General features: G+C 48.2%; 1 protein-coding gene across 1 annotated transcript; it reads right to left on the bottom strand.

Annotated features, from left to right (window-relative positions):
• Positions 1-1,405: 1,405 nt before the first annotated feature.
• Positions 1,406-13,707, bottom strand: TXLNA (taxilin alpha). The gene is made up of 11 exons (XM_090269007.1): positions 13,571-13,707; positions 12,854-13,063; positions 11,944-12,282; positions 10,568-10,659; positions 8,457-8,627; positions 6,432-6,626; positions 4,516-4,635; positions 4,196-4,270; positions 3,663-3,755; positions 3,187-3,282; positions 1,406-2,496 (listed from the first exon to the last, which is right to left on the bottom strand). The coding sequence occupies exons 2-11, from the start codon at positions 13,029-13,031 to the stop codon at positions 2,170-2,172; spliced, it is 1,686 nt and encodes a 561-aa protein (XP_090125133.1). The 5' UTR covers positions 13,032-13,063; positions 13,571-13,707; the 3' UTR covers positions 1,406-2,169.
• Between the last annotated feature and the right edge of the window lie 7,218 nt (positions 13,708-20,925).

Raw genomic sequence — 20,925 nt, 5'->3', positions numbered from 1 at the left:
AAGCAGAGGTTCTATGCCCCACTCACCCAGGGCCTATTATTCCTGACCTGGGATGTCCAGCTGTGGCCACCTTGCTCACTGTAGCTCCAAGAGCTAGACTTGGTTTCAGAGGGCTGCTGTGCCGAGTTCCGACCCCACCACACTGGGCTCCAACAGCCCTCGCCCCACTAACTCCATGGACTTTAAGAGGTAGCTTAAATAGGCCGACCTGATCTTTAAAGGGGCAGGCAAAATCTCCTGCCTCTTCCCTGTGCTTCCACAGCCCAGTAAACCTTGTATGCGGCTGCAGTCCTGGACCTCAGCCTGGCACAGGGGCTGGGGGAGAGCCTTACTGGAACAGGCAGAGGCACGTTCAGGGACCATTCTAGACACATATTTCAGAGGGGAAGACCTTGGGAAACACTTCTCTCTCCACAGGAGAGCAGTATCTTAGCCAGGGATGGTAAACAGGTCTCAGCACTTATACTGGCTGCTGAGGGAACCTTGAGAAATGAGGAAATACAGGAACGAGCAGGAAATACTCCAAAGCAGATCAGTGGAATCTAGTATGGAGGCAGAGGAGAAACGGTGTACCTTTCATTTGCCATCTCTGGTCTACATCAGAACATGGTTTAGGAGTACTTAACACTCTTCATGAACCTATTTTATGAGAAGGATTTAAGGGCTTAAAGAGTGGGCTAGTTGTGGAAGATGGAAGGATCTGTATGAAAATGGAGGTGTGGTGTGATACTCCAAGCCCAGCAGAGCCCTGCTTCCTGATCCAAAACTATGCTGTTTTAGGAAACTGTTCTATCCAAAGACCGGCTAATATCCTAGGCAAGTTTACAACCAGCAGAACTTTCAGAGTATAGAGTAACATGTAAGGGATGGGAGATATGGGGTAGAGACTGACGCAAATTATCTGCAGCCATCTGGTGGGTTTCTGGGGTTCAGTCAATTGTTGAGTCTCATTCATATCCATCAGTTGTCAGAGCTGGGGCTCCCAAACAGAAAGAAGTGGGGCCAAGGACATACCTCAGCTCTCATTTCTTGGACGATGGAACCAGAGCAAATCTCAAGGTCTGCACACTGGGGATGGGGGCAAGAAGCAGAATCAGACTCATAAAGCCACCGGGGCAGTTGATCCCATGGGGCTCAGCAAGTGCTGCATGGAGACAGTGGTGATGGGAACTGGCGGTGGCCTTCCAGGACTGAAACCCATAGATAAGCTTGTGGTAAGTCCATCAAAAGCGCTTTCCTTTCTACAAACTGATTTCATCAAACAGGAAACCTAAGCACCAACGTGACAAAGGTGCCAGGTGGGGTGGGTGGTGGGGCACCAGAGGCCAGGAACCCAGGCACCAGTGAGAGAGCACTCCCCCTCAGAATATCCTCAACACAAACATTGTCACGTGCAATGAAAACCAAAAAACCTTCAGAGAATCCTTTGGGTGATCTCTTGTCCATCATTGTGCAGGCTAGAGAGGCACCTGTGAATGATAAGGCTACTGAGAAGCATCATTGGCCTGGTCCTGACACTACCAGAGGGCAGGAGCAGCAGTGCCCAGGGGGCTCCCTACCAGTGCATCATCCCACAGAAACGTCCTCTAGGTCCCTGTCCTAGGCAGGAAAGTGGTTTGATCACCGGCTCTGAGTGCCCTGCCAAGGCTCTGCCTGGTGACCCCTTCCTAGGTTAAGAACAGCAAAGGAGCTTCCAGGGGAACTAGGAAAGCTGCAGCTGCCCAAGCCCTACTAACAAGAGAAACACAGTCAAGGCCTGGGTGTGTCACTTGTTATGATCCCTGAAGGGCAGGGAGGGAGGGGTCTGAGCCTCAAATCAGGCAGGGAGATGTTCAAGTCACTTAACCTGCCAGGTCACTGGCAACTACAGACGACAGCTCCTTTTTAAGACTCTTCAGCTCACAGAAGAGCCACTGAGTTCATCTGTATACACCCCAACCTCCAATGCAAGCCTATTTTATACTTACAGATATAAATGTATGAGGCCCTGCACATGTCCTATGTACGTAAAACTGACCCATAAAATCCAAAACTGCAAAGTGTCAGATGCCAGCAAGGTCAGAGCACCCTGGGCCTCAGCACTGAACTGCTTAGCAGTGGGAGCCTTGCATGGGCCAGGCCTGGCTGGGTTGCTTGCTCCCTTCCCAGCATGCCCCAGGACCAGGCTCCCTAGGTGGCGGTGGAGGTGACCTCCTGGGGCCCTATTTGGCCTGATGCTTCTGTGCTTGGTGCTCCAGGGCAGCAAGGAGCTCCCGTGGCTCCTGGGGAGCTAGGTGCTTGGGCCCCAGAACCCTCGCCACCCTGCTCCTTGGAGGCAGTGGCAGCCTCTGGCCTTTGCTCAGGGCCACTGTCAGTGAGGGGGCCCTGGCCACCAGAACTCAGGTCCTGTACCCTCTTGTTCAGGTCATTGCGCTCTGTCTGCAGTGCCCGGCACAGCTTTTCCAGCCGCTGGATTTTCACCTGCAGGCCCTCCAGTTCCTTGTCCCGGAGTGTTTTCTAGGGAGAGAAAGGGGGCGTTTCAGTGTCCTGCCATCAACCCTCCACCCGACACTGCCACTTGGCAGAAAACACTCCCACTTTAACACAGGGAGCAGAATGTAGAGTCCAAAGCTGGCTCCTTTCAGGTAAATAGCCCTGGTTTAAGCCAAGACCTGGATGTCAGTGGACAATGTGGTGTAGGGGAGGGGCGTGGCTTAGGCAATATAGTCCTCCATTTATCCACCAGATGACCTTGGCAAAGTACTTGGCTTTTGGGCCTATCTCCTTATCTGTTAGACTTGTCTACTAACATCAACCTCATGGATTGCAAGGGAAGCTTCAATGAAAGGGCATATGGAAGACATTCGGCAGGTCTGGCAGCAGTGGCTGCTCTAGCACTGAGTTACCTTCCTACATCTCACACCACAAAACCAAATGATCAGGGCCACTGCATAAGAACTCCAGGCATCGTTGGTGCCCCTTGTTTTCCCTGCCCCTTTATTCCTTTCTTCTGTTTATTTTTTGCTTCCACTGCAGGCCTATGACTCGACTCACCACCTCCCCTGGGGAGAGCTAGCCCTGCCTTGGACTTGGACAAATGTGCCCAGCTCTGCCTCACGCTAGCTGCACCACTCACTGCTAGAGCTACAGCAAACAGCCCAGTGCTCAGTAACCGTAACCCCCGGCTGCCAAGTGCACTCAGCCCACCTCTTCAGCCATCTCCAGCAGGGCCTTGTTGCTGCTCTCCCACCGGGATCGGTACATGGTGGTTTCTTTCTCCAGCTTCTTGATCTTCTTAGTCATCTGGTTATGTGACAGGCAGAGGAAATGGTCAGGGCAGAAGGCTATCTGATCTGTGTCCCCAAGGTGGGGAATGGTCCCATGGGGGCAGGCAAGGCATCACAGGACACGGTCAGTTCTTTCTGTGCCATCTTAGGATGTCTTAAGTTAAATGCCCATTGCCAATAACAGGAAATGACAAGACAGCTCCTTCTCCAGGAAAACCTGGAAGGTGCACATACCACTGACACTTCCGTGACAGGAGCAAAGGCTGCAATCCCACCTTACAGCCCCACCCTTGGTCTCAATCACACTATTACTGTGAACAGCTCCCGGTGAGGGACCCCATTCTGAATGAAGCTGCTTGTGCCCCTGCAGCCACACCCAGCCTGGGCCAGTGTCACCTTTTCCATCTCCTGTTTGAATGTCGTGAACACCTCGCTGCTTTTGGAAAGAGTGTTCTGGAACTCCTCAAACTTCTCCGTGTATAGGGCAAGCTGGGTAAGAAAGAAGCCCACAGGTAAGACTAAACTTCCCTTGTGGGCACTTGGCCCTCTGACCCAACAATTCTAGGGAGACACCATTTTTCTTTACATCAGCCTAGAAGGAAGATTTGGGGGGACATATTTTGCCTTTCTGTTTGTTTTCATTGTTTCTTCTGGAATTAAGTATAATTTATAGAATTAAAAACCACCGTCTGTCTCCACCTCCTCAAAAGCAGCACAGTACTTTCGCCTAGAAATGAAGTCCTTTGAGCTCACCTAGCCACCTGGTCACCACCACACAGGTGCTGGGCGGGTCCAGAGGGAACAAAGACTCAGCAAGGTCACACAGCAGTCAAAGTAGTCCTAGAATGAGGGTCCCATTTTGCTCCCCCCAGGATAGGGCCCAGTGAGGGAACCTTGGAGGCACAGGGTCAGGATACACACTGTCTCACCTGCTGCTTCAGGTGGGTCTCCTGCTGCTTCATCAGCTCACACATCCTCTGGGACTCCACTGCCTCTTTGAGGAGCTATTTCCAAGACAGGACCCAGACCCTGTCAGAAACCCCAGGGGGTGGTGGTGTGGGGTGTGGGGTGTGTGTGTGTGTGTGTGTGTGTGTCCCCAATACACACCAGAACCCTGTGAGGCTTCCTGCTCTCTGACTGGTGTCTGAGGAAGCAGTGCCCTGGTCTTTCCCATACAAACTGTACTATGAGCTAAGCCAGAACCCAACCCGTCTCTTCCAAGACCCCACCCCCAGGGCCTGAGCCTCACAAAATCCTTCTCCCGCTGGTGCCTCTCCTCTGCCTCCTTCAGCATCTCCTGGGCCTGCTGGAGCTTGGCATCCACCAGCTGCTGCTGCAGATCCTTATGTTTGAAGACTTTGTCAATATGCTGCAGGAAAGCATGGAGGGAGGGTCCACCTGTCAGGGGCTACCTTTCTCAGGGAGGCCCAGTGGTTACAGACACCCTCCCCAGCCTTCCATCTCAATCTGATGTGCTAGACTCCCATGTGTACCACAGGATGTGGGCCCCAAGTCGCTGGAAAGTCTACGTCCCAACCTCACCTTATTTCTCTTCCACTGAGTCAATCCTGGGTAAACACAGGGGTTTATGGATGAAATCAGCTCCCAGGAAGCAAAGTAAAAAATATTTAAATCTCCAGCCCCAAGAGAGATCAATCCATTGGGCTGACAACCCTCACTTTTGTAGCCCGACTCCCTTGAAAGTGGGGAAAAAGAGCAAAACTGACACCTCTGCTAACACAACAGCTTAGCTCTACTGGCAGAGTTCTGTTCTATCTATAGGCAAAGAATCGCTATCACCAGAATGGCTGCCCTAGCTGCGGGAGGAGACCTGGGAACTAGGTCAGGGTGACAGAACAGAGATAGGCAAAGGCAATGGACTCAAGGGCTACTTCAAAGGTAAAAGCAACTGAAAAACAGGGTGTGGGGAATTTGACGTGTATTTTGAATCAGAAAGGGAAGGTGGCTTAGGGATGTGTCCAGTTTGGGACATGATGAATTTCAGTTGCCTAGAGGCTCAGAGGGCTAGCATGGCAGTGCCCGACTCTCACTAGGGGTGGCGTGTAAAAAGGAGCACAGGGCCTTGGGCCCCATACCTCTATGCCCATAGGCAAGTACCAAGTCTTATTTTTTGCCTTGGGGTGAAGGGGTCAGAGGAAGCGAGTCCTCAGGTTCTTGAAGTAGGTGCCCCACTCTGTGGTGGCTCAGGGAGCCTCTATGTCTCTCAGTGCTAAGGGGCAAGAACCAAATCGACTCCTTTCAAACTAAATGCATCACAAGCAGCCTTGTTCCCAGAGGACAAAGTACAGGAAAAGACGAGGTGGGTGGGGGAGGTCCCTCTAGGCCCTGCGCACAGTGACTGCCACACTGGACTGTGAGCCCAAGAGGGCAGGATCTCGCCTATCCCACCCATCACCCATCACCACATCCCCGGGGCCTAGGAAGGGGCCTGGTCCAGAGCTGTAAGGCAGCTGCCAGTCTGTTTTCATGACAAGGAAAGAGATCCAGTAGAGCCGTGTGAGTGGCATATGGAGACCCCAAGACAGGAATTCAAGTGCCCTGGGAAGTAGCCAACACCAGCCAAGGTAGTGACATCCTGCCCTTTCTGGGGGCAGGGGTAGCAGAGCAGCCAGGAATCAGAGGTTGTAGTGTTTAGTTGATCACTGACCACAGGTCTAGCTCCTCCCCTCAAATTCTAAAAAATTCTGAAAACTGAAATTGTCAGAAGTTGGCAGACGAACCTGACCTGTACCTCTGTACGGCTAATTATGATCTAGGTGCGTATACTCAGAAATTGCATAAATATTACCGTGTATGATTTGGGGGTGCTGCCACAAGCAAGGCCCAGCGGGGGTTGTGCTATGTAATACACGGTACACGAACATACCTCTACTCTAACACTTGAACAGTTCTCATTCTACAAGACACCTGGCTCTAGCACTTAGGACAGACACCACATGGCCTGTGGTCATGTGGCTGTAGGCCATTCTCCTTTCCTTACCTTAACTTCCTGTCTATGTGAGGATGCACGACACTGCTCCCCTCCCAAGGGGAGAGGAGGAAGAACGGGAGAGTGGAAGGAAGCCTGAAAAGTGCTGTCCCGGTTGCCTGCCACACACCCAGACCTCCATTTCCCTGGCTATGATGGCCGCCTGCAACCCTCACCTCCTCTCGCAGCTCATACTGCTCAATCAGCTTCTTGAGCCTCTCAGCCAACTCCATGTTCTCCTGGCGCAGCTTGGAATTGCGTTCATTGTGCTGCTCCATCTGCAGCTGAATGTCATTCAGTGTCACCTGGAAGTGCGAGGTCACCTCCTTGCGTTTCTCCTCCTCTTCCCGGGCCCGCTGCACGCCTTCTTCCTGGACAGAGAAGTCAGCCCTTGCTCCATCATCTACTGTTCCCCAGCCAGCCTTATAAGGCACCCCCACCTAGCCCAGGATGATCTCTATCAATGGGCCCTCCGTGCTCGCAAAGTGAGGAGTAGTCGGGCTCTAAGATGTCATGCAGTGGGGTTCCTAATGGACCATTCTGAATCTCAGGTGACACCAAGTGAGTGAGTCACTCTAAAAAAACACAGGCATACATGTAAGTGATATTCTAAAGAACTTCGGATCTCCTGAAGCCTATTCTTACGGACCTATTAAGTAGTCTCTTTTTAATGTGCTTTCATCTTTGACCCCTGCCACCCCCAACCAAGCAGTCAAGATTCAGTGACACCCAGGGTTGGCGAAGTTGTTAAGAATTAGGCACTCAGACACTGTTAGTGAAACGGCAATCTGGCAAAATCTATTAAAGTTTAAAATTTGCACACTCTCTGACCCAGACATTTCAACTGCTAAGATTTATCCTATAGATAAATTCTATATAATTAGGCAGGCATATATGTAGTAAGACTTATTTTCACTGTAGCTCTCTATATGTAATAGTGGAAAATTGAAAACAGCCCCAAAATACCTAAATGAGAACACTCATAAAATACAACATATCCACAACAATGTTGTTGAAAAGAATGAGAGCCCTATATATACCGACAGGGAAAGATAAGACATGGTGTCAAGCGAGTATAATAAATATGGCACAGATATGAAATAATACGTGTACAGTAGTCCCTCTCTATATCGCGGCCTCACTATATTGCGAGATTTTTAAAAATATTATATTTAATAATTTATCACAGATTTTTCGCTATATCGTGGGATTTTGCGGTACTGTATACGTATATTGTTAAAGTTACGTAGGTTTAAGAGTGTAGAATATGTTTAAGGACATAAGTAGTGTTTATAAAAGTGTGGAAAAGGTTAATAAGGAAGTGGGAAAGATTAATAAGGAACTGGGAATGGTTTATAAGTGTGTGGGAAGGGTTTATAAAGCTTTAAAATATATATAAATACTAAAATAAATGTAAGGTTCCTACTTCACGGATTTTCACCTATCGCGGGGGAGTCTAGAATGTAATACCCGCGATAAGTGAGGGAATACTGTGTAATACTTTCATTTTAAAAACTGTATGTAAGATTTTTATTTGTAGACAGGAAAGTTGAAAGGTTGTACTTAAACTTATATATTATTAGGTATACTTCCAAGTGGCTTCTGCTGGGCACTGGGACTCAGGACAGTGGGTGACTATTATCTTTGATTTTGTTATACTTTTGCCACCTTTGAATCCCTTACATCAAATTTATATTAAACTTGTAATGTTTTAAAAGACAAACTAAAAACAAGCAAAGCAAGTTGCAAAATACCACATATCTACTGATCTAAATTGTATGAGAAATATATAAAGGATAGATATATGTACAAAAATGACCTGGAGGTCATAGCAGTGACCAGGCTTTAAGCAGAGTGACCCCACCCTAGGAGAGGCAGAACAGGAGAAAGGAGCCACATTCCTGACTGACCAGCTTTGGGAGAAGAGCAGCAGGTCAGCGCTGGACCCCGGCTTACCTGGGGACTCGGATGCAATTGAGAACGGAAGGCCTGTACTCTGGGTTCTCTTTGCTCCTTAGCCTCTACCTTACCTAATGCAGGTACACATCGAATGGTTACAAGTAGTTCTTGCTAAGACAGGGCATTCCTGGGGAAATCTATGTCTATACCGAAAGCCTATGCTAGTTTGTAAGGGGAAACCCACCAGAAATAGTGGAAGTCACAGTAACAGCCGTCCCTCTCAGGGGGCCCAGCCAGCCTACCTTGAGGGAACGGTTGTGGCGCTGCAACTCACGGCACAGGCTTTCCAGCTTGCTGCGGGCCAGGATGGCCTTGCTATGCTCACCGCGCAGGTGGTCCTTCTCCTGCACCAGCTGGCTCTGCTTCTTTTGCAGAAGCTTCATCTGCTTCTGGGAGTTCCGGTGCTCCTCCAGCTGGGGACAGGGGGGCAGGTAAGTGCCCTGTGAGGCTCTCCCCATGGGGATCCAGGGTCTTCTGAGCTGACCTGACCCTCTCCCCTGACTCCAGGCCCGACACTGTGCAGGTGCCTCCCAATAACCCAACGTATCCTTACCTCAAGGATACAGAAATGGACAATCGGACAAGACAAGCAGAGGTATGTAGCTGGCAGGTCCCAGGTTCTCTCCCAGCTCTCGCTCCAGAGACAGAGTTCTCAAGACTCTCAGACAAGTACATTCCCCTAACTCTGGGGACACTCATGCCCTCAGATGAGACCACCTGCTACCCCTCTTTGTACTCATCAACAGACCCCATCACTCCCTCCTCCAAGACTTTCAGCACTGTACACCATTTCTTTCTTCAACATGACTCCTATTATCATCTTGGCCTTTCCATTCATTATGGAGAGACAATCATGACTCCCTGGCCTCCTAGCCCTTAACCTCCCCTCGGATCCCGTCCTCTCCTAGCTTAGCTCCAACTCTCATGAGCCTATTCATGCTGTACAACAATAGACAAAACACAACTCGAGTGTGTAATTACATGAAATTAACTTTAATATCTGAATATTATAATTTCAACCTGGAATCAATGTAAAAAAATTTGAGATATTTTACAGTCTTCCTTTTTCTTAGGCCTGTTAAACCCAATGTGTATCTTATACTTACAGCACACCCAGATCCAGACTAGCCACATTTCAGCCGGCCACTCTGTCATCACCCAGAAGTGCACTCACCTCCAGGATCTCTCCCCAAGCCAGCACCACCACCTATCTGCCTAGCTCATCCCCTCTAATCGACATCTGTGGTCCCAGAACATCTACTGCCCTATTGGACCTTTAATCCGCTGACTTAACCATCCTTTTACTTTCCTTTATTTTTATTTATTTTTTGAAGATTTTACTTATTTATTTTTCAGAGAGAGGGGAAGGGAGGGAGAAAGAGGGAGAGAAACATTGATGAGTTGCTTCTTGAAAGCCCCCAACTGGGGACCTGGCCCAGAACCCAGGCATGTGCCCTGACTGGGAATCAAACTGGTGACCTTTCGCTCTGCGGAATGATATCCAACCCACTGAGCCATGCTGGTCAAGGCCTTTCACTTTCCTTTAAATAATCACTTACCTTCTTACCCAGCTTAGTTCCTTAAGCCTTCAACTTCTGTTCCCCTTTTCCAGAAAAATCCCAATCCCAGTATATCAACTTCTTGCTTACCCTGCACTGGCAGTGACATGGCCCTTGATTAAAGAATCTCACTGTAAAATTCACGACCACCACTGCTCCCTGGTTTGCCTAGCAGCTCTACTACATTTCTCGTATTATTCACATTCTTATAGACAGCTATTTCATCCTTCTCTTCAAATCTCCCACCCCAGCTAGAAGGACCATTTCCATTTCCTTGGGGACACAGAAGCAACCAGAGGAGCAGGGGCACAAGTTCCATACCTGCCAGTCCTCCTGCAGCTGTCCTCTCGTCACGAGGACCCAGGCCCGCTTTTCACCACAGTGAACCACCCTCCTGGCACCACGGACCTCATCTCTCACCTACCCGAGAACATCCTTCTAGCAACTCACTTCCTCCTCTCCTGCCACATCAATCTTTCCATGATGAGATTATATCTTTTTCATATCCTTTGCTTTATTTAATCATTATAATAACCCCATTAGGCAGGTATGATTTTCCCCATTTAATAGATGAGAAAAGTTCCTTACTACTACCACTAGAATGTGAAATTTCTCCTCTGACTATCAGCCCGGGAGAGGCTGGCTGGGATTTGACCCCCAAGTTAGATGAGGAAAAGGCTCAGAGAGGTAGAACAGGAATTCAGCCACCCATGTGTCCTTGTACCCTCAACCCCATGGTGGGTGGCGTGCTGACTTCCCAAGGCAGAGATGCTGCAAGAAGGGGGAGAACTGACCAGTTCAGCATACTTCTTGCACAGAGCTGCCAGCTTCTCCTCTGGGGTACTCAGCGTGTTCAATGTCTGCATCAGTAATGTAATCTCCTTTCCTGCAAAGTACAGGGAGCAAAGGCATGTACCCCCTTCTCTGGGAGTCCCTTCCAGGCTTGGGCCCATACTCTTCTGCCTTGAGACAGCCCTCCCCTATCATACTTTATATTTCTGTTTGTTGAATTGGCTGCCTCCCCTGCTAGTCTGTGTGATCCGTAAGGGCTGGGATCAACTCAATTCTGCTTATCACTGTAGCCCAGTGCTGCCCCTAGTGCCCACCACAGAGGACATGCTCAACAAATACTAAGTGAATGACTGAATCTCTGTGGAATCTCCTTGATGAGCACCAGAAATGGGAGGGGAAAACAAAACAAAACCTGCCTGCTCTACCAATAGGTTTAAGAAAGATGCCCCACCTGTGAATTCACTACTACTGTTCAATGCAAGGAAGGCCCTTCTGAAAAAAGGAGGATGCAAAAAAGAATAGGTCTCCTTTAGAAAGAGAGGTAGCCAAATATAGAACTTTACAATACCACCTGACTTTTCTTTAAGACACATTAAGCCCCTACCTCCACCCTCGCCCAAATGACTTTCCTCTACTGCCTGTGCCTGAGTCAGATTCTTCCCTCTGTCTCCTGGGAGGACCATGATACATAGCACAGCACCAGGCTTCTGAAGTGGCAACCCTGGGAAGCTCCAAGAGATCAGTGTGGGGACTGCAAATAACTGGCTCATAGGCCAAATCCAATCCACAGATGGATTTTTTTTTGGCTCCTAGCATATCAGTTGCCAACTGTTAAAAATCTAGAAATTGTACATAACTTTGCTTTTCTAAAAAAAAAAAGGGAAGGCTATCTAGACTAAACCTGTAGTTTTGCATGCTATCAACCTGCTGGGACCAAGTGGCGGTCAACCCTTTGGATGGCTGTCTTGGCTAGCTTGGCTTATCTGCGTTTTCAACACTGGTCTAGTCCAATTCTCTTACTGTAGAGAAGTGACAACTAAGGACCAGAGAGAAGAAAGGTCTCGACCAAGGTTGCACAGGTTAGTAATGGTGCTAGCAGGTACAGGAGTCCACCAGGACTCCTGCTTTCTGTTTTCTCAGACAGCGGGTTGGATTTAGGTTCCGACTTGCTCCCAAGGCCAGCAGCCCTCGTGCAGTGAACAATATGGTCATCTCTGTGCTACGGCCCCACAGCCCTGGCTATGATTAAACTAGTGGGGATACACTGCTCTGGGAAGTAGGGTTTCCTCTGAATCCTAGCAGAGCAGGCTAGCCCAAGGAGTGTCAGGTCCAAACTCTCTCCCCTCACCAGCCACATAAGTAGCAGCCCTCTGCTCACCCAGACCCTTGGCTTTCTTCTTCTCCTGTGGCCTTCGGTGGTCTCGGTCTCCCATCTCATCACTTGCCCGGATCTCGTTTGTGCCTGGCTCCCCCTTGGAGGTCTCCTTCTCACCATTGACTACTGGAGTCTCTGGCTCAGGCTCCCCGTTCCTGGTGGCATAGGCCCGGGACTTCTCTGCATCTTCGAGATCAGCAGGCTCACCTTGTGCACCATCCTCACCTGGGCCCCCCTGATTGTTGTCCACACAGTATGTACTCAGGATATCTTCCAGCTGGCGGCTCAGCTCCTCAGAGACATCACGGAGGGCCCCAGACTGAGCGGTTTTGGCTTGTGCTCCTACAGCAGGAGAGGATGAGGGGCAGAGTGAGAAATAAGATGGTTATACCGCTGGTAGGGATTATTCAGGCCCAAACTTACTGGTTTCAGTTAAGTATTGCGTAACTTTTTAAAGCCTCTGTTTATTTACCTATAAAATGACAGGACTATTTCTCACTACCACCCTACCATGTTTGTTGTGAGTATAAAAGAAACCAAGTAAAGCATCCAGCACATAGGGATGGCATGTAGCAGGACCTCGATGTCTAGTCAATCCCCTTCTCCTCCGTGCAAAAAATCATTTCTTGATATTAAAAAAGCTCCAGAAATACCTCAAGTATAAAGAGCAGTTACCCACTGTTGGATGAGGTGTTTTTAACTTGGACTTGCAGGTTGGGTGTCTCACTTGACTGCCACCCAACTTAATCCTGTCATCCCTAGGACGTGGTGGGGATCTCACACTCAGCAATGTCCTCCCCTTACTCTACATCTTCTTTTTTCTGGGTAAACAGGCCCCTCTAACTCCAGAAGCTAGACTGGCGCACCACAAACTCCTCCCCTTGCCCGCTGGAAAAGCAGAGCTGGCACACACCCTCGGTATTCCCGGGAGCCTGGCTGGTAGAACCTTCAGCTTCTGTCGCAGAGGCTGACTGGCTGGGCTGCCCCTGGGCTCCCTCTGGTCCTGCTTCCGCTTGCCCCGGGCTTCTTTTTGGGTTGGAAGTGGTGCCTGATTGTTTGGCAGCCCCATTCTTTTTGTCTTGGTTCTTCATTGTGGTTTGCAATGCCAGGTGAGGAGCAGATCCTGCAGATACAAGCACTCTTACTATATTCCAGATTTCGAAATTCTTCTCAGCCCTGGATAAGAAATCTCGATACCGGACGCACAAAGCTTCTTAAAAACAAATTGGCTGGCCTTTCCCGGAAGGAATCAACGGTTCTCCTAGCCCCTGGCAGGTCAGGGAAGCCTGGTGTGCCCTGGCAGGTCTTCGGGACTAGGCTCCAGGAGCGGGGGAGGGAGGGCCTCCTTTTTCCTGAAGCCTCTTCCCGGCACAATGCGGCCCTCTTAGAATCCGCTGAGCGTGGGATTGGCTCTCAGCCGTTGACTGACGTGGCGGAACGCTAGATTCTCGGTCCCTCCCCCGCCTCCCGGGTTCCACGTGGGGCCTCCCCTCCGCGCGCGCCGCCCGCCCTCCGGCCGTCCGCACATGCGCACAAATCTCAGCCTCCCCTCCCCCCACCCCCGGCCGGAGCCCTCGCGCGGAATCCGCATGATTCTCCCTACTGGTCGAAACCGCTCAAGTCTACAGACCCTCTGATCGTCACGTCCCTCTAGTCGCCGGGGTACGGGCCCCACCGCGGACGTCCTGACGGCTTCGCCCGCTCTCGTCTCCCACCGGAAACCCTGGGTAACCGCTGCCGGCAAAGCCGCCTGCTCCCCGCAGCCAACCAATAGGCGGCTCTCGCGCGGGGCTTGCTGGGAAAGATGAAGCGAAGCGGCCTCTGAGGCGGGCGAGTTGGACAGGAGGGGGAGGGAAAGGACTACAGGTCCCGCCATGCACCAAGGGTGAGCTCCAATTCCCAAAATGCAATAGAAAGGGCTTCAGTTCCAGGAGCCAGATATTCTGCACAAGAGTCCACGTCAACCTCGTTTCTATGCTCGGGAACTATGATTTAGCTCCGAAAGCCTTACGCTTGGCTGTTCTTTCGTGCACGCCTCCATTAACCCTTTCCTTCTGCTGTGAACATGTATGTCTGTTCTGGGAACGGAGGACGAGGGACAGAATACTGGGCTGGGAAATATGAGACCTATATTTCAGTTCTAACTTTATCACTGATTTGCTCTGTGACGGGGCATTCTTTTCTCTCCCGGGGCCTCAATTTCCGTATTCAAATAGAAGCTTTCGATGACAATCAATAGCAGTTCTCTGAGCGCTGTGTGCTTTCCCATTATCTATTGGCTTAATTCTCATAACTATTCATCAACATAAGTACCATTTGTTATTACCATTTTACAGCTAGGACGGTAAAGCAAAAGTTAGATCTAAGTTTTCCAAGGTCACATTGCTATTGAGTGGTTAGTGCAGGAAATCCGGAACTCCTGGACTACCCTGCCTCCCACCCAGAAGAAATAACCATCATGGCCCGCTTTCCCTGTGGAGTCTAAGTAAAAACTTGTGCAAATAGGTTACCCCCACCCCACCCCCCTCTCTATTATCAGCACGAGTCTCTCTCAGGAAGAGGCTGAGAGGACCCTGCAAGAAGTTTAGCCTCGGCAAATTCCTGAGCTTTTTCTCTGACTGGCCCACCCTCCACAAAGAAAGTCTGTTTCACTGGGGGTAAAGGTGAGAAAAGTCCAACTTTTTTCCAAATGTGAGATAATTCTTTATCCAGTTGCCTATAGATAATGGAATAAAACATCTGGAATTTAATGCCTACATGGTTGGCTTGGATTTCCAGCCAATCCTGCCCACCCACCCCCCCTTTTCCCCCCAACTATATTATTATTTCCAGGTTTTTGCAGTTGCTGTTCAGCTTCCAAAATACTCCTCTGGCAAAAACAAAATCTTTTGAGGACCAGCTCAAGTTATTTAAGCGCCTTCCAGTGCTCTGCAGGCAGTCCTAGCTCCCAACGTCTGGAAAGAGTTCTATTACAGCATTAGGTGTTTAAATTATTTGCCTACAAATCAATGAACACTACAGGAATTGTTGGCTAAATCCTCTAGTCCTAAAGCCTAGGGTTTCTGGGGACAATGTTTTAATTGTTGTGCAAATCAGTATCGCTTTAGGGCTCTTAAGATGTGAAGTATTACTCCTGGATGAAGGTGTGTTTGCAGAATTGGTGGTGGGTGGGTGTGTGGAGGTGGAAGGAGCTATAGGGGAAATAAATAGTAATGGGGAAAAAAATGAAAAATGTTTTTAATTAAAAAATGTTAAGTGCTGGCTGGTGTGTCTAAGTGGACTGAGTGTCGGCCTGTGAACCAAAGGGTCACTGGTTTGATTTCCAGTCAGAACACATGCCTGGGTTGTGGGCCAGGTCCCCAGTTGGGGAGAGACGATGGTGTAGCTTTTTAGGAGTCTATCTGCACCGCCGAGAATGGCTGTGCAGTCCGACTGGGGAGTGACACGGTATCTGTCTCCTCCCGTGTTGAATCGACATCTTGCGATGACGCTGGAGTGTCCTCTCCAGTGAAGCTGAAGCTACAGAGCCTGGGCAGGGTGATATGGAGGGTCTGCTGTTGCCCATGCAGCAGACCCCCCCTCTCTTCGCAGCTGAAGGGTCCAAGGGAAAGACGGAGTCAATACAGCTTGGTTTCAGGTGCGCCGCAGGAGTTGCCGGTGTTGACTACAACGTCAAACCGCCTTAGGGACTCCGGCTCCGGATTTTCTGTCGGGGTTTACTCCCTTAGCCTTTCCCCTGAAGAGGTATGCCGCAAGGCAGAGGAGGTTTTTTGGAGTCAGAGTTTTCCTTCTCTGATGTGCCCTGACTGGAAGATCGAACCAGCGACACTTAGCTCGCAGGCTGCCGCTCAATCCACTGAGCCAAACCAGCCAAGGGCCAACAAGGCAACAACACACATTTGATGTTTCTTCTCTCCCTCTCTCCTTCACCGCCTCACCCCAGTTCTTTCCCTCTCTCTAAAAATAAATAAAATCTTTTAAAAAAGACAAATAAAAATAAAATTTTAAAGTAAATAAAACAATGCTTAGAAATATGCTAAAATGCAACAACAAATCTTTCAATAAAAAAATAATTAAAAAAATAAAAAACGATGTTAAGTGTTTTTTTCCCAGCTAGGGACTCCCAGGCAGTGGTCTTTCCTTTCCTTTAGGCAGCACAAGTTCACATTTACCAGCTAACAAGAGAGGTAATATGGTGAAACTCAAGCCCAGAAGTTTTGGAATCCAGGTCTTGGGAAACCACAGCCTGATTATTTCCAGAAAAGCACACTGGAAATCTGTTGAGGAAGTAATATAAAAATCAGGTCTTGATGGATTTCCATACGAAGAAGGTGTTCTAGGCAGATAAAGAACAGAATAAGCAAGAACAAAGTGAGGGGTGGAGTAGTGCAACAAGGCAGATCAACAGTGGCCTACCCAACTGGGTAATGAGTGGAGTAAGCAGGCAAAGAATAACAAAATTTGATATAAACAGGAGTTAAAAGTTACTTTCTCCTTTACTATCAAGGAAAACAGCATTAAAATCTGCCATGAGCCTTGGCTGGAGCCCTGGTTGGTGTGGCTCAGTGGATTGAGCACCGGCCTGCGAGCTGAAGGGTCGCTGGTTCGATTCCCGGTCAGGGCACATGCCTGTTGCGGGGCCAGGTCCCCGGTTGGGGGCGCGTGAGAAGGAACTGCACATTGATGTTTCTCTCCCTCTCTTTCTCCTTTCCCTTCTAAAAACAGATAAAATAAAAAATAAAAAGTAACCTTGTTAAAAATAAATTTAAAAAATATTCTTAAAAAAAAAAATTTTGATGTAAACTGAGGCAAGTACAGTTGAACCTCCGTTCTTGAACATCTTGGTTCTTGAACAAGTTGTTCACAGAAAAAAATGATTAGGTTGTCTAAAAAAAATTTGGGTGTTACTTCTCTACCTGGCCACCCTTTCATGCTTGATATATATGATCAATTACAATGGAAGAGATTCAGTTTTTGAACAAATGGCTTCTTGAACAGTTTTCTGTAACAATTTAAGTACTTAGTCTGTGAACTGTATGACCTTAATGGGTTCACTAAATTATAGTGACAATGCATATCAGTGGTTGCAGGCAGTTGAGTGAGGATTCCTAAGAGGCACGCAGAAACTTCCAGAAGTGATGGATATGGTTCACTATCTTGATTTAGGTGATAGTTTCATGAATACATATGTCAAAACCTATCAAACTGTACATTTTAAGTATGTACCATTTACTGTATGTCAATAACATTTCAATAAAGCTGATTTTTAGAAACATCTTTACAGCAGGAATAGGCTGTTGCAGTTCTTAATTCCATTGTTAGGCCACAGTTTAAACACCCTCTCTTCATTCACTTCAAAAGAATCCAGTGTAGGATCATCCCAAAGAAGACAATTTAGAACTTTGCAACAGGTTTTTATTTTTGCTTTATATCTATTACAGTGTTTGAAACCTAAAGAAATACATTTTCTCTTCAAATTTGGATGTGTATATAAATATCATTTGTCTGGACTCAGCACACTAAATGCCATGGTTTCTTGGCCTCTGTCTGCTCTGAAATCAAGCTTTGTCTGTCTACCCAGGGGTCCTGAGAATATAGAAAACAGCCAGTTTATAGTTCTTGGAAAACTAAAAGCAAATGAATCCAGAAAGAAAAACCAGTGAGAAAGAGGGTTTGACTAACCTTCTTAGGGTCTGTAGCTGGAAACCCAAGCTGCTTTTGAGGGACATCTGGTTCGTCTTGGGTGACTGGGACCTCATAACCTCTTTGCTTCTTTAGTGGTTCAAAGGCAGTTCCCACAAAAGCTGTCTGAAAGAGCCAACACCCAACTACTGGGCCTGAGGGTTCTCCTAGAGGTGGACTCTTTAAGGTCATCCTCTGAGTCAGAGGTTCCCAGCCTGTCTCAGGATCTGAGCTTTGATTTCCTTCAGGGCACGGCAAGATTTTCTGTCCTTAAACCCAGGGGCTGAAAATATTGACTTACAGAGGGGAGCAGGGCTAGCATTTAGCAGAGGGGTTCATTTATGTTCTAACGTGGCCATCAGCAGTCAGGCTGGCCCAGAAATAGCGAGGTAGGCCCAAACTACACACTACACACACCTTTCTCCCGCAGTATTCTGGGCTCAAAATTTAATGCTGCCTCTTCTCTCATACCCAGTTTTGCTTCTGCAACCAGCCCACTCCTGGGGCAAAATGCCCTCAGAAGAAAAGTAACAGCTTTAATTCAGACTTGGTACTAACCTCAAATTTTTCCCTTGCCATGCTCTTAATCTGGGGTGGGGCTGGGGGATAGACAACAAGATGACTAAATCATTTATAAAGGCCTTGGCCAAAGAACAGCTAGTACCTACAACATGATCCCCACGGGGCCAGCTTGCTGGTTTAACAGAAGAATCCAAGAGTTAAGACAGAAAAAACACGGGAAAAGATTGGTCTAGAATCATAAAACGGCTATGGAAAAAACCTACTCTGAGCAATTTTGCAGTCTCACACTCACTCACTTCTAGGATAGTCCTATCTGGAAGTTGTTGCTACTGGTTATGAGCATTTCCCTGTGGTTCAGTGCAGTCTTCCCCAGCCTGCCAGGGAGGCAGACAGTCATACACATACCTGAGGCCTGGTTTGCCTATAAGTCCCTATAGTGCCTGTAGGGACCTGGAGAATCTGGCTCCCTGCTTTCAACTGAGAATCCAGAATCTAAGTTCACGAGACGAATCCACAGAAGAGTACCCAAGATGATGGACACCAAGCCGAATGAGTGAGGAAGATGTGGCCTGAATGAATGAGCTGAGGCATTCAAAGAGGGATGCATAGAATGAAGAGGGAAGTACTGCCCAGCATTCATCTTCCCTTCTAGTTTGAGGAGTAATGGTAGGATGTCAGGAAAAGACAGGCAGACACGAGAAAATAAAAATCTATTTCACTCTGTAGACCATTTTCCCTTTAAGCTGGTTTGGCTTGAGAGAAATAGAAAGTCTGTGCCTGAGAGCCTTCTATTGCTCTTTCTTGACTAAGTACAGTAGCAGCTATAATCTGTGCAGTTCAGCTCCAAAAAAAAAAAAAAAGAAAAAAAGAAAAAAAAGGGCTCCTGGAAAGTAGCTTCCAGGGCAAACAGACCTACGGGTCCTAGGTAAGGGGGAAAAACAAAGGTCCCTGAAAGCTGAAGTCATCAACACCTGTTCCTTGGGTCATTTGTACCAATGACCCAAATAACCAGGCTGGCCAGCTGAGGGTGGAACCCGTGTGGTTCTATCAGAAGATGCAGCCAATACCAAGGCCAGGTAATCACTGGGGATCACTCAGAACTGAAGGCAAGCTTCTAAGACCAGAGACCGTGTTAGTTCTAGAAGATGAATTGGAGATGGGAAGCCTAGAGGAGCTGGCAAAAAAAGAATAGCTAGCACTATTCAAAATAGTGTTTGAACACTTTAGCTAAGAAAAAGCCTCCTATCCCCTTATCCACACCTAGATACCTCTACCTCCAGCAGAGATCTTAAAATGGACATATCAGGCTTGTGCCAATGTATGAAGATTCCAAAAACATGTCTTACCAGGCTGTTCCCTCTAGCAGGCTGGCAGCCCTCCACCCTTGCCACAGCCATTCAGAAATCTACCAGAAAGCCTCTGACCTCACCTAGGCCAGGGTCTGGAGTCTGACGGGAGCAGCCCATGAAGAGTGACTGTCAAGCCGGGGTTAAAGACTCCTTTGCTTCCCAAGATGGCCAAAGGAGGAGATTCAAAAGATGATGTCACTGCCTCTTTGGGCAGCAAGAACTTCACCTGTTGACTGAAAGGAGATTCAAGAAAGATTATGGGAAAACATAGTCTGAGGAAGACACTAACAGAGTAAAGGTCCTAGAGGCCACTTTTATCTGATGAGAAACCTGTCCTCATGTGCCCTGGGAGACTTCAGCCTTTGAAGTCCTTACAGAAAACTGACTTGAAGCAGCAGCTTGAGGATCAAAAGTCTTCCATCTGGTACAAGGCCCAGATCTGAAGGAAAAACAGGTTTTGGAGGCATAGTTGGGAAAAGCAGGATATGTATGTCTCATCACATTAAGAATTTTGCCCCAATGTCAGGGACTTAACTATTGCTTGAGATGTAGAGTAGATCCTACTAAAGCTCTTTTCCCTTTGGACAAGGATGCCGGTGGGGGGGTGAAGGTGGAGTTTTCTTTGAGCTGTAGAATAGTTTTGTAATGGAGCCAGCAGACCAAGTGAAAATCCTGCCTCCTGCCTACCTGGGAGACAAGGGGATGACAGTTATCATTCCCAAGCTGAAAAGTAGCATCTGACTCACTAAGATGGCACAGCATTGGTGTGACTTTTCAGTGATAAGCTTTAGCCCTAAACCACCTTTCTCAGAAAATGGCTTTGGAGTTGGATCTCACACTAGAAGGCAGGCAAATTCAAGACCAATGGCTGCCAGTGAGCACCTGAACTTTAGATCTGTAAGCAGAGGGATTTCACCTGAGTGAGAGGAGATGTGCAGGAATGGGAGCAAGAATGGCACTGTTTCTGGGGAAGGGAAAAAACAGCTCGGAGCAGGGCACCTCTGACTGACCACAGCTGGAAAGCAGGGGCAGGGCAGACTGCCCTCTTGGTTGGTCTATACTTAGCTGACAACTTTCTCTACGCCCAATCCCAACAACTGGGCTTTACTCTCATATGTAATCCACCAAAGCACAGGCAAGCCACTGGGGCACTGCGTTAGCTTTACTCAAAGAGGAAAAAAAAAAGGCATTAGGATTATAATTGAAGATACCAATAACTCTTACAGAAGTCTTGAGGCTGCTATGTTCTGTAATAATAGCAGAGGGAGCCATGGATATTAACTTATGTGAACAAGGGCCTTTGAGACCAAATCTGAAAAGGCAGACTGCTTTCTGGGTTTCCCGATGCAAGCAGACGCTCAGCAGTAAGAATTAGGGTGGTAGACTTCATCACACCCTGGAGTCGTCCTTGCTTCCTTCAGGTGCTGGGGAA

Source organism: Furipterus horrens, unplaced genomic scaffold (genome assembly GCF_987537825.1).
Source record: "Furipterus horrens unplaced genomic scaffold, mFurHor1.1.pri manual_scaffold_3, whole genome shotgun sequence".
Classification (NCBI taxonomy): Eukaryota; Metazoa; Chordata; class Mammalia; order Chiroptera; family Furipteridae; genus Furipterus; species Furipterus horrens.
The sequence above is the reverse complement of the archived record's forward strand: the minus strand, read 5'-3'. Positions and strand labels throughout refer to the sequence as shown.

Coding starts and splice junctions, on each gene's coding strand:
- TXLNA (XM_090269007.1), bottom strand. CDS start 13,031: ATGAAGAACCAAGACAAAAAGAATGGGGCTGCCAAACAATCAGGCACC. Junction 8,628..10,567: donor GCAAGAAGTATGCTGAACTG/GTCAGTTCTCCC, acceptor CCCTGTCCCCAG/CTGGAGGAGCACCGGAACTC. Junction 3,283..3,662: donor TCAAACAGGAGATGGAAAAG/GTGACACTGGCC, acceptor TCACATAACCAG/ATGACTAAGAAGATCAAGAA.